The sequence below is a fragment of the Podarcis cretensis genome, assembly GCF_951804945.1.
Source record: "Podarcis cretensis genome assembly, chromosome: 11".
NCBI lineage: Eukaryota > Metazoa > Chordata > Lepidosauria > Squamata > Lacertidae > Podarcis > Podarcis cretensis.
The window spans coordinates 7,031,252-7,044,059 of record NC_137180.1 but is presented as its reverse complement, the minus strand read 5'-3'; the positions used below and the strand labels follow the sequence as shown (position 1 = coordinate 7,044,059).

Here is a 12,808-nt window from a genome sequence, read left to right as displayed (position 1 = left end):
GGAAAGTGACTTTGTTGAAGACCATATATCTGAGAATATATTTATGAACATATACAAGATTCCTCTGTTTTCTTCCTTGCCTTGATAAAGAAATTAGAAGAGAAGAAGAAATGGCTGGATGAAGAGCTAGAGAAAGTTTTGCATCAGCGGCAAGAGTTAAAAAATTTGGAGGAAGATTTAAAGAGACGAGAAGCTATCATTTCTAAGAAAGAAGTGCTGACACAAGAGAAGAGCCATTTGGAAATTAAAAAACTGAGATCCAGCCAGGTGCCTTATTTTTGTAATAATGCTTGCTGTTGTCTAACTGAAGAGGTGTCATGGACACTCCCCAGCAAAACGAATGCACGTGGCAGATAGCTAACTCTTTATTGTCAAAGCTGACCACTTACAGTCATTTCTATGGCTCACGCGCACCAGTCTTGCATGTAGGCAGCTGTTCCCAGGTCTGCGCTCTATGGAGCAGTTGCAGCAACAGGAGGCCACTTCCCCTCCATCAGTTTACCGTATTTTTCGCTCTATAGGACGCACTTTTCCCCCTCCAATCTTGCTGCCGCTCCTGCACCTGTTTTGGGGGCTTCCCCCGCCCCAGCCCTGCGGATAAAAACGAGGCCAAGACAGCAAGCGGGATCCATTTGGCTTTTGCCAAAGCCGCGCGCGGCCTCTCCCAGCTGGAGACGTTGCTCGTGGCTAAAGAGGAAGCCAAGACAGCCAGCGGGATGGATCCCGCTCACTGTCTTGGCTTCTTTGCTTTTTGGGGCTGGGAATAAATTTTTTTTTTCTTTATTTCTCCCCTCTAAAAACTAGGTGCGCCCTATGGTCCGGTGCGCCCTATGGAGCGAAAAATACGGTATGTATTTTTCCCCTAAAGATGCCATGCATGCAGCCTAAGACTGCGTGGAAGTTGCTTCTGCTCTTCCCACTTATCTCCTGGTTCTACGAGACAGTAGCGCAGGAGACAGTTGTGAAGCACCCACTTCACTTGCCTGGCCAGGGTTTGGCTCCTCTTCTTCTGACCTATTTTGTGCTCCACCTTACTGCTCTGAAGCTTCCCCTACCTCCAGCTCTTGCCTCCTGGATGGTACAGTTCCACACAGATCACTAGCCCAGACTCCAGCCCCTCTTCCCTCGGCAGCATCCTGCCATTCCCCTACAGGCATCCCCAACCTCGGGCCTCCATATGTTTTGGGACTACAACTCCCATCACCCCTAGCTAACAGGACCAGCGGTCAGGGTTGATGGGAATTGTAGTCCCAAATCATCTGGAGGGCCGAGGTTGGGTTTGCCTGCCCTACATGGTGTTAGTGAAAACAGCACTCTGCTGCTATGGTCAAGAGGTTGAGGTTCAGGCAAAATATACATAACTCTCCCCTCCCCTTTTTTGTAAATTTGGGCCACGCTCATACGGGGTGAGATCTCACGTTATGGCTAGCTCAGATCTGGTTTTCAATGTGTGCATTGGTGCAAGGACTTTTTACATTTTCTGCCTAATTCCTAAACCACACATCCACGCTAGTGACCACTCTTTGATGGGGATGAATGTGCTTAGTACATACACACCAGGTGTGCAGGTATTTCTTTACCAATGCACACACACCTCTCTCTATGCCTACCTCTTTTTATTTGCAATGAAAAGAGAGTCCTGCAGAAATTTCCCCCTGGATCTGTCACCGAACAGCCAGCTGAGGAAGTCTGCCTGCCTGCTTTCCTCCCTCTCTTCCCTGGTGTGCTCTCCTTTCAGTAGGTGATGGCTTTCTAAGAAACCCTTAATGTAACTCAAATGTATTGCAAAGATGCTCCACCTCAGGACCCTTCTGATTAGGGAGTTCTGCAGCACAAGTTGAAGGGAAGGAAGATCTCTGAAAATGGAGCAGAGGCAGCTTCCACAAGCAGGAGCTCAGCTCGCTGGGATCGCTCCCTCAGCCCCATCCAGCACAGTCCTCTGACCTTGGGAAGCCATGGGAATCCAGCCCTGTTACATTCAATTAGCTCTGGATCCAACCATATGTCAGTGAACTTTGGAAGGATTTGTGTGTTAGTTGCTAAAACTTCTGCAAGTGCAGAGTTTCCATAGGCATGATATAGACCATATTCATTGTATTGTTTTGTAATCAAGCACTCTCTAATAAAGTGGCTATTATGTTCTATTTCGGGGAGGGGTTATCCTAAAATAGATTTTGTTTTCAATTGTGGCTTTATAGGCCCTCAATAAAGACAGCTTAAGACTATCGACTCGTCTGAGTATGCTGAATCAGGAGTTGTGTGACAAAAATATGCAGCTTCAGAGCAGCAGCACTGATGAGCAAGAAAAGATTATGGGAGAGATCCAGGCTCTACAAAAGGAAAGGGATCAGCTGTTGAACAGAAGGAATAGTGTGGATGAGAAACTGAAGAATGGCCGAGTGTTGTCACCAGAAGTAAGTAAACTTTTCCATTCAGTTAAGCACAATTATCAGCCAATCGGAATGACTCTCTTATATTAATGGTAGCTAAAGAGCTAGTGTTTGGAAATGCTAAAATAGAAATGAACCCCAGTTTTTAAAACATAGTTTAAAAAATAATTGTGAGGATACATATCTAAATAACACTGAATTCAGCGCATACATACATTGTAGTAAGTTCATTCAACTCAATGAGACTTAATTCTCAGGAAGCATTCAGAGCACCAGGATGTACTTTAATAGCACAATTTTAGAAGTCTGACTCTGAAGTGAACCTACATGAGGAATGGATACTATTACCACTTGTATCTCCGGGCTGATTTTCCTAGTGCTGCAAACATGTAAATAATTTGGGGGCTTTTGACCACAGGTTGGCAGTAAGAGAACTCTTATTTCATGCTGACAATCATGTGAAGGATTTTTCATTATATTGCAAAATATCCCAGGGGTAAGCAACCCTATCAAATAGTATTGCCACCACCTCTAAAGCCCCCAGGTGTAGAGGCAGGGGAAGCCCAAGTTGTTTCTGGGTTCTTTTGGCTCTTGTCTTTGTGAATCCCAACAGTCTGGCCACTGTCTTTTGAGCCCCAAGTCCAATAGCGTATGACCAAGCAGCCATATACCAGATTCAGAGCCAGGCTTACCTTAAAAAGCCACACGAAGAGTAAATGAAATATTTTATTGAGGTTACAAACAACAGAATAAGAACACTTTACCAATAAAAGGCACTTAAGGAAGGCTCACCATGTAATTACACTTTTGGGAATTAAAGTACAGAACAAAATAACAAAGCTACCGGCAGCTTGCCTCACCCTAATCACAGCCATTAAAGCAAGCTGCTTCAGGCACATGTGGCTGTTGCAATACATGAGCCTTCATCTGATTGAAGGCCACTAGATCCGGGTCAAAAAGATCTGGATATAGAAGGTTATATTTTCCTTTAGCCAATCAGGGTGCAGGGGCATACAGTGGTGCCTCGCAAGACGAAAAGAATCCGTTCTGCGAGTCTCTTCGTCTTGCCTTTTTTTTCCGTCTTGCGAAGCAAGCCCATTAGCGGCTTAGCGGATTAGCACTATTAGCGGCTTAGCGGATCAGCTGATAAGCGGCTTAGCGGATCAGCTGATAAGTGGCTTAGCGGATCAGCTGATAAGCGGCTTAGCGGATCAGCTGTTAACCGGCTTAGCGGCTTAGCGGATCAGCTGATAAGCAGCTTAACGGATCAGCTGTTTAGCGGCTTAGCGGATCAGCTGATAAGCGGCTTAGCGGCTTAGAAAAGGGGGGGGAGGGAAAAAACCCGCAGGAACTCGCAAGACATTTTCGTCTTGCGAAGCAAGCCCATAGGAAATTCGTTTTGCGAAGCACCTCCAAAACTGAAAACCCTTTCGTCTAGTGGGTTTTCCGTCTTGCGAGGCATTCGTCTTGCGGGGCACCACTGTATTTCCCTAGCATTAGAGGGTGTGCATGCTGGAAGACAATGCAGCTACTCTGTGGATTTCAGCGCAGTCATTGTGATCTGGACACAATCTTGCATGGGGCACTCACACATGTGGCAAAATGGACCAATTAATGGATTAGTCTTCCCCAACAGCCTGCACCCAGAATCCTAAGTAAAAATTTTAAACTGAGCCAAAGAACTGGGGATTCCTTTACACAGCTTAATTTAAACTATATACTTTGCTTTTAAAAAATTAGCAAAATCTTCTATATGCCATTTAGAAAACATGGTCATATGCATGTTGTTTGCAGTGTATTTTGAACGTTGGCAGATTTTAATAATATTTCAAAACTTTTCCAATAGCCTTCTGCTGTGAACTGTAATGATTTGATAATCTCTGCTCTCTTGCCAGGAGGAACATGTTTTATTTCAGCTTGAAGAAGGGATTGAAACCTTAGAAGCTGCCATCGCTTACAAGAATGAAAGTATCCAGAATCATCAGGACTCCATCAGAGCCTCCTCTCAAATCCTCACACAGAGTGAGGCCAACGTGATGGGAAAGCTGGTTTCCTTGTCTGCTACAGAGCTGAGAGCAATTCTTTTAAAGTATTTTAATAAGGTTTGTTATTTGAACAATTTATAACAGAGAAAATTCTGAACATTCTTTCTGTTGGCATAAAATGGCTTCATGGAGAACTTTCTTTTGTTAATTAGTGATCGTTGTGAAGATATTTAATTCTGAATAGGGTGTATTTCAGACACACTGTATATTCTGAAGCATGGGTAGGGATGTGAAGCCCTTGTTCTCTTTTCATGGGCTGGTGGTAGGAACCCAGAAGAAGAAAAGTGTGGTAGTGAGAAAGCAATTGAGGGTGGAAGGGGAAAGAGGGGAAGACCTCTGCAAGCGATCAGGTAAAAGCTCAGGCAAGAGTGATGTTGCCCTGTCCCAGCAGCCCACTGTGAGCAAGGGTGAGAAATAGGGATGTCAGAAAAAAGGAATGCCACCATGAACTCTGGCCCTACCCACCACCGGCTGTAGCCCCTAACAGATTGTCTCTGAGGCAATGTAGCCTTTGAGAGAAGAAAAGGTTCCCCATTCCATCATAAAAGATTACCTTGCAAACTGTGAGTGATATCCATTGTGTCATACTCAGAGTACACACATTTAAATCTATTAACTTAAGCAGGTCCACTCTGAGAATCACTAATTGGATATTGTCCTCTTGATAAAAAACATGTAGCATAGCCATAGATAAAGCCCAGTATGTTTTGTTTCTGTTTGTTTTTCTTTTTGGAAGTTTGACAGTTGTGGAATCTATGATGGAGTTAATAAATTATATATGTTTCCTGGGACATTTGGATTGGATGATTCAATTGACTTTCAACTCAAGTACAGTATGGAACTCAGAATATCTTATTAGTGAGACTATATAAATGGTGAAAGATGTACAGTAATGTATTAGCTTTCCATCATATTATTTCATACTTTGACTCGTTACAAATATGACCTCCATATTTCATTATTTTTTTTGAAGTGTGGTTGTTATGTAGTGAAGTTTCACCCTGGGCCAGCAGGGGGATACTGTAGATAGTTTTCACTCAGGTCTGTAGATAGTTTTCACTCAGGTCCACGTCAGTTATTTTAGGCGGGAACTCTGGGCTGTTGTTGCTACAATGTTGACAGCCGGCTGCCTATAAAAGCAGGCCGGCTGAGCTGTTTGCTGTCAGTTCTATTCCAGCTTACAAAATAAAGAGCTGCTTTGGAGAAATCGCTATGTCGTCTGCTATGTCAACTCACAACTTAACAGTGGTTGCCTGATTTCCATGGCCAGGCAAGCTTTGATTTGGAAAAAGGAAAGGCTGTTTCTTTTTTAGGTTGTCGGTCTCCGTGAGACTGAACGCAGATTGCAACTTCAGGCAGAAGAAATGGGAATGAGGGTAACGGAAAAAGAGAACGTAGTAAGAGAACTTGAATCGGCACTTGAGCATCTCATGCTTCAGTGTGACAGGCGTCTGACCCTCCAGCAGAAAGAACATGAGCAAAAGATGCAATTAATTTTGCTTCATTGCAAAGGTATTTTGGCTTTGAGAACTTTGAAGTAACATCTGGTTAATAATGTTCGTGGGAAGCAGGATGTCAGTCTGATCCAACAGTCTTCTACTGTTCCTAATTTTGGAACAGTCTTCTACTGTTCCTAATTTTGAAATTATATCTAGTCACTACTAAAAATGTAATTCCATCAGAAACGTTCATATGGCATGTAAGATTTGTATATTTTACAGTGGTATGAAATTACAAATTTCATTTCAAGTATTCCATTATCACTTCACTCTCTTGCAATCCAAGGATATAATGTCCAAGAATCTTATCCTCATCCCCACAAATTCCTACCCAGATTTAGGCAGCCAGACAATGCCTGGCCCACCAGGCATTGGATTTTATTTTAAGATGCAAAACATAATTGTAACAAGCAGAAGTATTGAAAGTAAACTTGTCTGGGTTCCCTATCCCTAATCTATAAGAATGCAAATGTTCATATTTGCTTAATATCCCCCCGCCCCCACTACTCAAATAAGTCACATCTTAAACTTCTTAATGATTATCTTCCTTTGAGCTGAAGTATTAGTATTATGATTATCCTTTTTCTCTCTCATCCTTACAGCTTCAATTATTTTTCTTTCCCCCATCTCTCCTTCCCTCCCCCCACTGCTAATCTGTTTTCATTTGTAAGAACAGTACCTATATTTCTGCTGCACTTCTACAAAACATGATTCCTAGATTTATACATTTAAACATATTGTAGCGCTTAACATTTACACTTTGAGACAAATTACAAATGATATGCAGCATACACTATCTGGAACTCTGTTCATGCTATAATGAAGTTTGAATCTAAACTTAGTTCTGTCTTTCTAGAAGAAGATGGGGAGAGTATTGCAGAAACTTTTAAGACGTATGAAACTAAAGTCCAACAACTGGAAAGAGACTTGTTCTTCTATAAGAAAACTAGCCGTGAATTAAAGAAGAAATTAAAGGAACTGGTTGCAGAATCAATACACCATCCTCTGACACAAAGTAAATATGAGAAGTATTGTAATTCTAAAACATACATAGCTGCAATGTAACTCTTACTCAGCTTGGTAGCAGAACTCCTATTAATCACAATGAAGTAGGATTTATTTTACAATTATCAGTATAGAGGATATTTTAGATTTCAGGTCTCTTTAATATTCTTAGTAGCTTTCAGATGCATAAAAAAAACATTTTACCCCTTTAACTTTTGCTGACTTGGATCATTAAGTTCGTACTCAGAAATGGAGATGAGGGAAGACAATTTTCAATGATTTCCCCCATGCTCCCTGATTTTCCCACTATTGGGAGGGAGCCTTCTTCAACAGCTTGAGAGGTGGTGTTGGGGGCTGCAGGGGAAATGGGCAAAAATAATTTCCTAGCCGTTTCCTCCAGCAAGGGCCCCTGCTATACTACACTTCCTTCCATGAATGCAGCGAGCCCTTCTGTTTTCCAGCAAGGTAACTAGGGATCTCAGTATATTTTACTCTTTTGATTTTTTTTAGCTAGCAGTGTTTATCATTTATTAATTAACACCCTCAGGGGATAGTGTAATAACAGCAAACAGTTGAACCAAGTTAGATTCATAACATTACAAAACAGAACAAACCATAATAGTTCCCTCAAAGCATCCAAGCCAACTGCATTTTAAAAAAATATTTCTTTTTAGGTAATTGTTCCAGTGATGGGATACTGAATCGAGAAGAAGTAATTACCTTGTCAGAAGAATTCAAACGGACATCCACACCAACAGGGAAATTAAAAGAAATAAACTCCCCAAGGGGTGATTTAGGAGCACAACAGAATTCATACAGATTTGAAGAGGAAGCTGCAGAACTGGGACCCAACACATCCAACAGTCACGAAGAGCAAGCAGGAAAAGGACATCAGCCTGCAAAATCTCACCCACAAGTGTGTTGCCCTTCTCAGGCAAGAGAGACTATGACACAGCTCCAAGGAGTAACCCCAGTAAAACTTCCTCGCAAAGAATTGCGCTACATCCCTGCTTCTGAGCTTTCATCAAGACGTTCCGGCCTTGCAGGTGGTATAAATTCTGTTCCTGCTGATTCTATTGAAATGCCTAGAAAATCTGACTATAATATATAATTATCCTTGTAATATTTTGAAAGCAATTACACAGTTCCCTTTTATTTCCAGTTTATTTCAAGCAGCTACGATATTTGAGTTATTTCACATTGCGTGTCTCACAGTGCTGATCATTTATTGTGCCCCATAGAAATCTGAGGCCTTAATAGCAGAGTGATTATATCAGGGGTTGAAACCAAAGGACTTTTTGTCCTTAAAGAATTAATTTTATTTGTACTGATTTCTCCTTTAGAGTAACATGGATTTTTATTCCACGTCTTCATAAATGCATTCTTCTATACCTCAAAGAATATTAGGGCTGGTTCACAAAATACATTTTTAGCTGCATGAGTTATCATGATCATTCTTGAGTGCATATTTATGAAGACAGACAATGTATAAAAGCAATCACAGTTACAGTTTTATTGTATAGCTGTGAGGGGCGGAAATCACATTAGGTTAAATGCTGCTAACTGTATGATCGGTTATTTTTACACATTATTTGTCCATATGAACATGGTGGTGGTGACAGCCTGGAGCACTCACATGGAAAAAAGAAATCTGGCGTGAACCAGCCCATTGTAATAAAGGTCTTCATAGATACATCAGCAATACTTGGTTTCCAGTCCAGGCATACTTATGCTGAAGTGTGACAAAGCACTTGTGACTGACCAAAGCCTTGGGTTGTGAATGTCCTTTAAAAACAAAACACGACTACAATGTTTCTAAGAAATTAATGTTTTCGCAAGGAAATTTATTTTGCCCAACTCATATTTTAAATGAATATGCTCTCAAACATCAATTTCTCTTTCTTATAACTAACTGTTGTTATGTGACTTTGAAACTTTCTGTGGGGAGAAAGTTTTTTTCCATAATAGAAAAGAAACATTTTTATTGGCTCCAGGGAAATTACTCTCTGCTGTGTCACGTATCACTGAGATAGATGTAGATGTGCTGTCAGTGAACTAGGGCAATAAAAAGTTACCCTGCTTGGAAGGGCCCAGCTGTGTATCTCTTAGCGTGAAGTACATGATAAGTTAGAAAACTGCTTTGTCTACTTGACCTGGTGTAGACATAACACTTACTGTGGATAAAGGGACCAGGAGCAGACTTGCAGCATATATACTCACTCTTCCTATGATAATTCCCTTGACCCCAGTTTCTCAGTACATAAGGTTATTGTTAGTTCTAGATAAAATGACTCCAGGGGCATTTCTAAGTTTTTGTTTTTCTCACTGGTTCCCAAGTTGTTTATTATCTGTGCACAGGACGTGGTTTGTGCACAGAAGGTACTCCAGTCCAGTAGAGGCTCCGACTGGCCAAAGACTGGTGACTTCTCCCATATTGTCCCCCAGCCTCCTGCAGTAAATTTGAAAGACACAGAACGGTCAACTAGCAAAACTGCCTCCAAACACCCCCCCCTTTCCATTGGCTGGAGCATCCCAAGTGGTAGTCCTTTCATGGGGCCTCTAAAATCTAAGCCAATGTGTGCCTAGTTTCTTAAAAAATAAAAAAATAAAATACAGGATTGTATCAAACTCTGTCCCTCTGCCAATAAAGGACACTTTTGATCCAGTAGATGCTTGCATGAGTGGGAGGTCAAAGGTGATTTGGGCAAATTCCCTTATTCCCCCTGCTCTCTCATTCTTTCCATGTTCCAGAGGATCCTTTAGCCTTCTGGAGCAGGGTTGGGAGACATAAAAAGGGAGGAAATTACGGGGGGTGAGAAGCTCTCCGGACTCTCTCAGCACCTGGATGAAACCTTTACTACTGATCTTTGGGGTAGACTATTGTGCATTAAATATTTGTCGTGAGTGTGAATGTTCAAATGTACCTTACGGATAGTTAATTGCCATTTTTGCAAATTTGGGCACATCAATCTTTGCACTTCAAAATATTGAGTACACGGCACTCTGCTGGAAGAAGAGTTGTCAATTCTGGCCTTTTCTCCCTCCCCTGCTCTGCCTGCCAGAGTGGCAGGGAACTCTGTTCAAGAGTGTAGGAGATTAATTAATGAAACCCACCTCTATCCTCCTTACTCCAATGGGAGCCTCCTCTGGATATTGTTGCTTTCCATAGGAGTCTGGATCCAGCCCATTCCTTTTAATTATTTTTTGCTTAGGTTGCATTTAAAAAACAAACAAACTGGATAATATCTTACACAGTTGCTATCCGCTTGTAGGCATCATTAACTTCCAGTAGTGATTCTTAAGAAGAAACCTTTCTGGTCAGGATATCATGTTTTAAGACAGGCTGTGAACATGCTAAAAACCATAGTTCATCCTACTCTGTGCCAGTGTGTCCAACTGCTTTATTTGTAAACTGCTAAAATATTTTACAATTTCTCAAGACGGAAATAATTGTTTTAATTGCATTTGTTATCTTTTGCTTTGTTGAATCGTGATTTGAGTTTTGCAAAGGGGTGTGGTCTTAAGTTCAAATATTTCACTCTCTTAACACTGCATTGTTTATGTACTTATACAACACAAATTCATTCTAAAACACAAAATGAAGTACAGTAAATGGTTCCTACAGTATGCAACTTCTTTAAAAAGGTGCAGCAAAGGAGGCTGTGTGGGTTGGTCAGTTCACAACATCACAAAGCTAATCAGCACATTGAACAGCTGCTGTAAATGTATGGAGCTTTCTTTTTTCTTTTTAACCCTTAACTTGATGCTGGAGAGGAAATGGTGTAGAGAGCCTTTCAGCATGGTTCCACTGTTGAAACAGTATTATCAACTAATTGCTATAAATTACAAATGTCTTAGCTTTCATAACATGTACCCATATACTAAATTAATAATCATATTTTAAAGCATGGGTTTCCAACATGGACACTATGGCTTGCTTGAGGTCTTCCATGGATGTCCATTCCCTAAAGCCTCTTATGTGCTTTTCAAGGTTCATTATTAATTTTCTTGGCTCTGACTTTTACACAGAAAGGTGTGTCCGTGGGTCGGTGTTCTCCGTCTCAGGAGCAGGGATAGTAACTTTAAAGGTGTTTTAATCTTCTCACTGCTTTAGGCAACCAATGTGGACACCACCACCTGTTCGGAAAATGTCTTAAGTCATTGCAGCGCACAAGTAAGGCATGTCTAAATTGATTTCAGAGATGTAAAGCAGCACTGTTGGCCTAATAAAGTTTGCTTTTTAATTTAGCCTGTGTGTGTGTATCTATCTGTACAGTGGTACCTCTGGTTACGTACTTAATTCATTCCGGAGGTCCGCACTTAACCTGAAACTGTTCTTAACCTGAGGTACCACTTTAGCTAATGGGGCCTCCTGCTGCCGCGCCCAAAGAGCACGATTTCTGTTTTCATCCTGAAGCAAAGTTCTTAACCCGAGGTACTATTTCTGGGTTAGCAGAGTCTGTAACCTGAAGTGTTTGTAACCTGAAGCACATGTAACCCGAGGTACCACTGTATCTATCTACCTACGTACCTACCTACCTACCTATTGTTGTTTAGTCGTGTCCGACTCTTTGTGACCCCAAGGACCAGAGCACGCCAGTCACTCCTGTCTTCACCTATCTATACCTATCTATCTTTAGATAGGTATAAAAAAGGTAAAGGGACCCCTGAGCATTAGGTCCAGTTGTGGCCGACTCTGGGGTTGTGGCGCTCATCTCGCTTTATTGGCCGAGGGAGCCGGTGTACAGCTTCTGGGTCATGTGGGCAGCATGACTAAGTCGCTTCTGGCGAACCAGAGCAGTGCACAGAAATGCCGTTTACCTTCCCGCCGGAGCGGTACCTATTTATCTACTTGCACTTTGAGGTGCTTTCGAACTGTTAGGTGGGCAGGAGGTATAGGTATAGGTATAAGTAGATACATAGATAGATACTGTATAGATATATATGCACACACATGCACACACACACACACATATATATATACTGTATAGGTATAGGTATAAGTAGATACATAGATACTGTATAGATATATATGCACACACATGCACACACACACACACACACATATATATATATACTGTATAGGTATAGGTATAAGTAGATACATAGATAGATACTGTATAGATATATATGCACACACATGCACACACACACACATATATATACTGTATAGGTATAGGTATAAGTAGATACATAGATAGATACTGTATAGATATATATGCACACACATGCACACACACACACACACACACACATATATATACTGTATAGGTATAGGTATAAGTAGATACATAGATACTGTATAGATATATATGCACACACATGCACACACACACACACACATATATATACTGTATAGGTATAGGTATAAGTAGATACATAGATAGATACTGTATAGATATATATGCACACACATGCACACACACACATATATATACATACATGTACATATTTTATGGGCTAATAGCCGTAATTAAAATTGAATTGAAATATATATATATACTGTGTTTCTTTCCGGAGAAACTAACCCTGGTTTTTTTAAAAAAATGTAAGAGAGCATAAATTAAATTGATAAATCCACAGGTGCGCAGTCAACGCCGACAGCAGGTCAACCACGTGTTTCCCCCCAAAAGAGCAACGGAACAGAACCGTTTTGACTCCGGGGAGCGCACTTAATTGCGGGGGGGGGGACGCAAAGAGAAAGCGGCGCCGGCGGCAGCGCACCTGAGGGAGACTGCGGAGCGGAGTTTAGTTGGGGGGGGGGAGGGGGGCGTCGCCCTCTCGCGCCCCCCCGCCCCGCCCGCGGCGACCACGTCAGACGTCACAAACCCACTTTGTTGCGCATGCGCCCCCCCGCCCCCTTTCCCCC

At 41.7% G+C, this 12,808-nt stretch overlaps 1 protein-coding gene and 1 long non-coding RNA gene across 2 annotated transcripts in view; one reads left to right on the top strand and one right to left on the bottom strand.

Annotated features, from left to right (window-relative positions):
* KIF27 (kinesin family member 27) overlaps window positions 1-11,187 on the top strand; it is a 29,220-nt gene extending 18,033 nt beyond the window's left edge. Inside the window, exons 12-17 of the mRNA XM_079996187.1 lie at window positions 91-267; window positions 2,199-2,414; window positions 4,286-4,492; window positions 5,749-5,947; window positions 6,791-6,949; window positions 7,614-11,187. Of these exons, the coding sequence (XP_079852313.1) occupies window positions 91-267; window positions 2,199-2,414; window positions 4,286-4,492; window positions 5,749-5,947; window positions 6,791-6,949; window positions 7,614-8,050 (1,395 nt within the window). The 3' untranslated portion in view covers window positions 8,051-11,187. The remainder of the gene's footprint in view (window positions 1-90; window positions 268-2,198; window positions 2,415-4,285; window positions 4,493-5,748; window positions 5,948-6,790; window positions 6,950-7,613) is intronic.
* Window positions 9,250-11,541, bottom strand: LOC307227077. The gene is made up of 2 exons (XR_013843784.1): window positions 10,965-11,541; window positions 9,250-9,388 (listed from the first exon to the last, which is right to left on the bottom strand). It is a non-coding gene; the product is annotated as an uncharacterized lncRNA (long non-coding RNA).
* Between the last annotated feature and the right edge of the window lie 1,267 nt (window positions 11,542-12,808).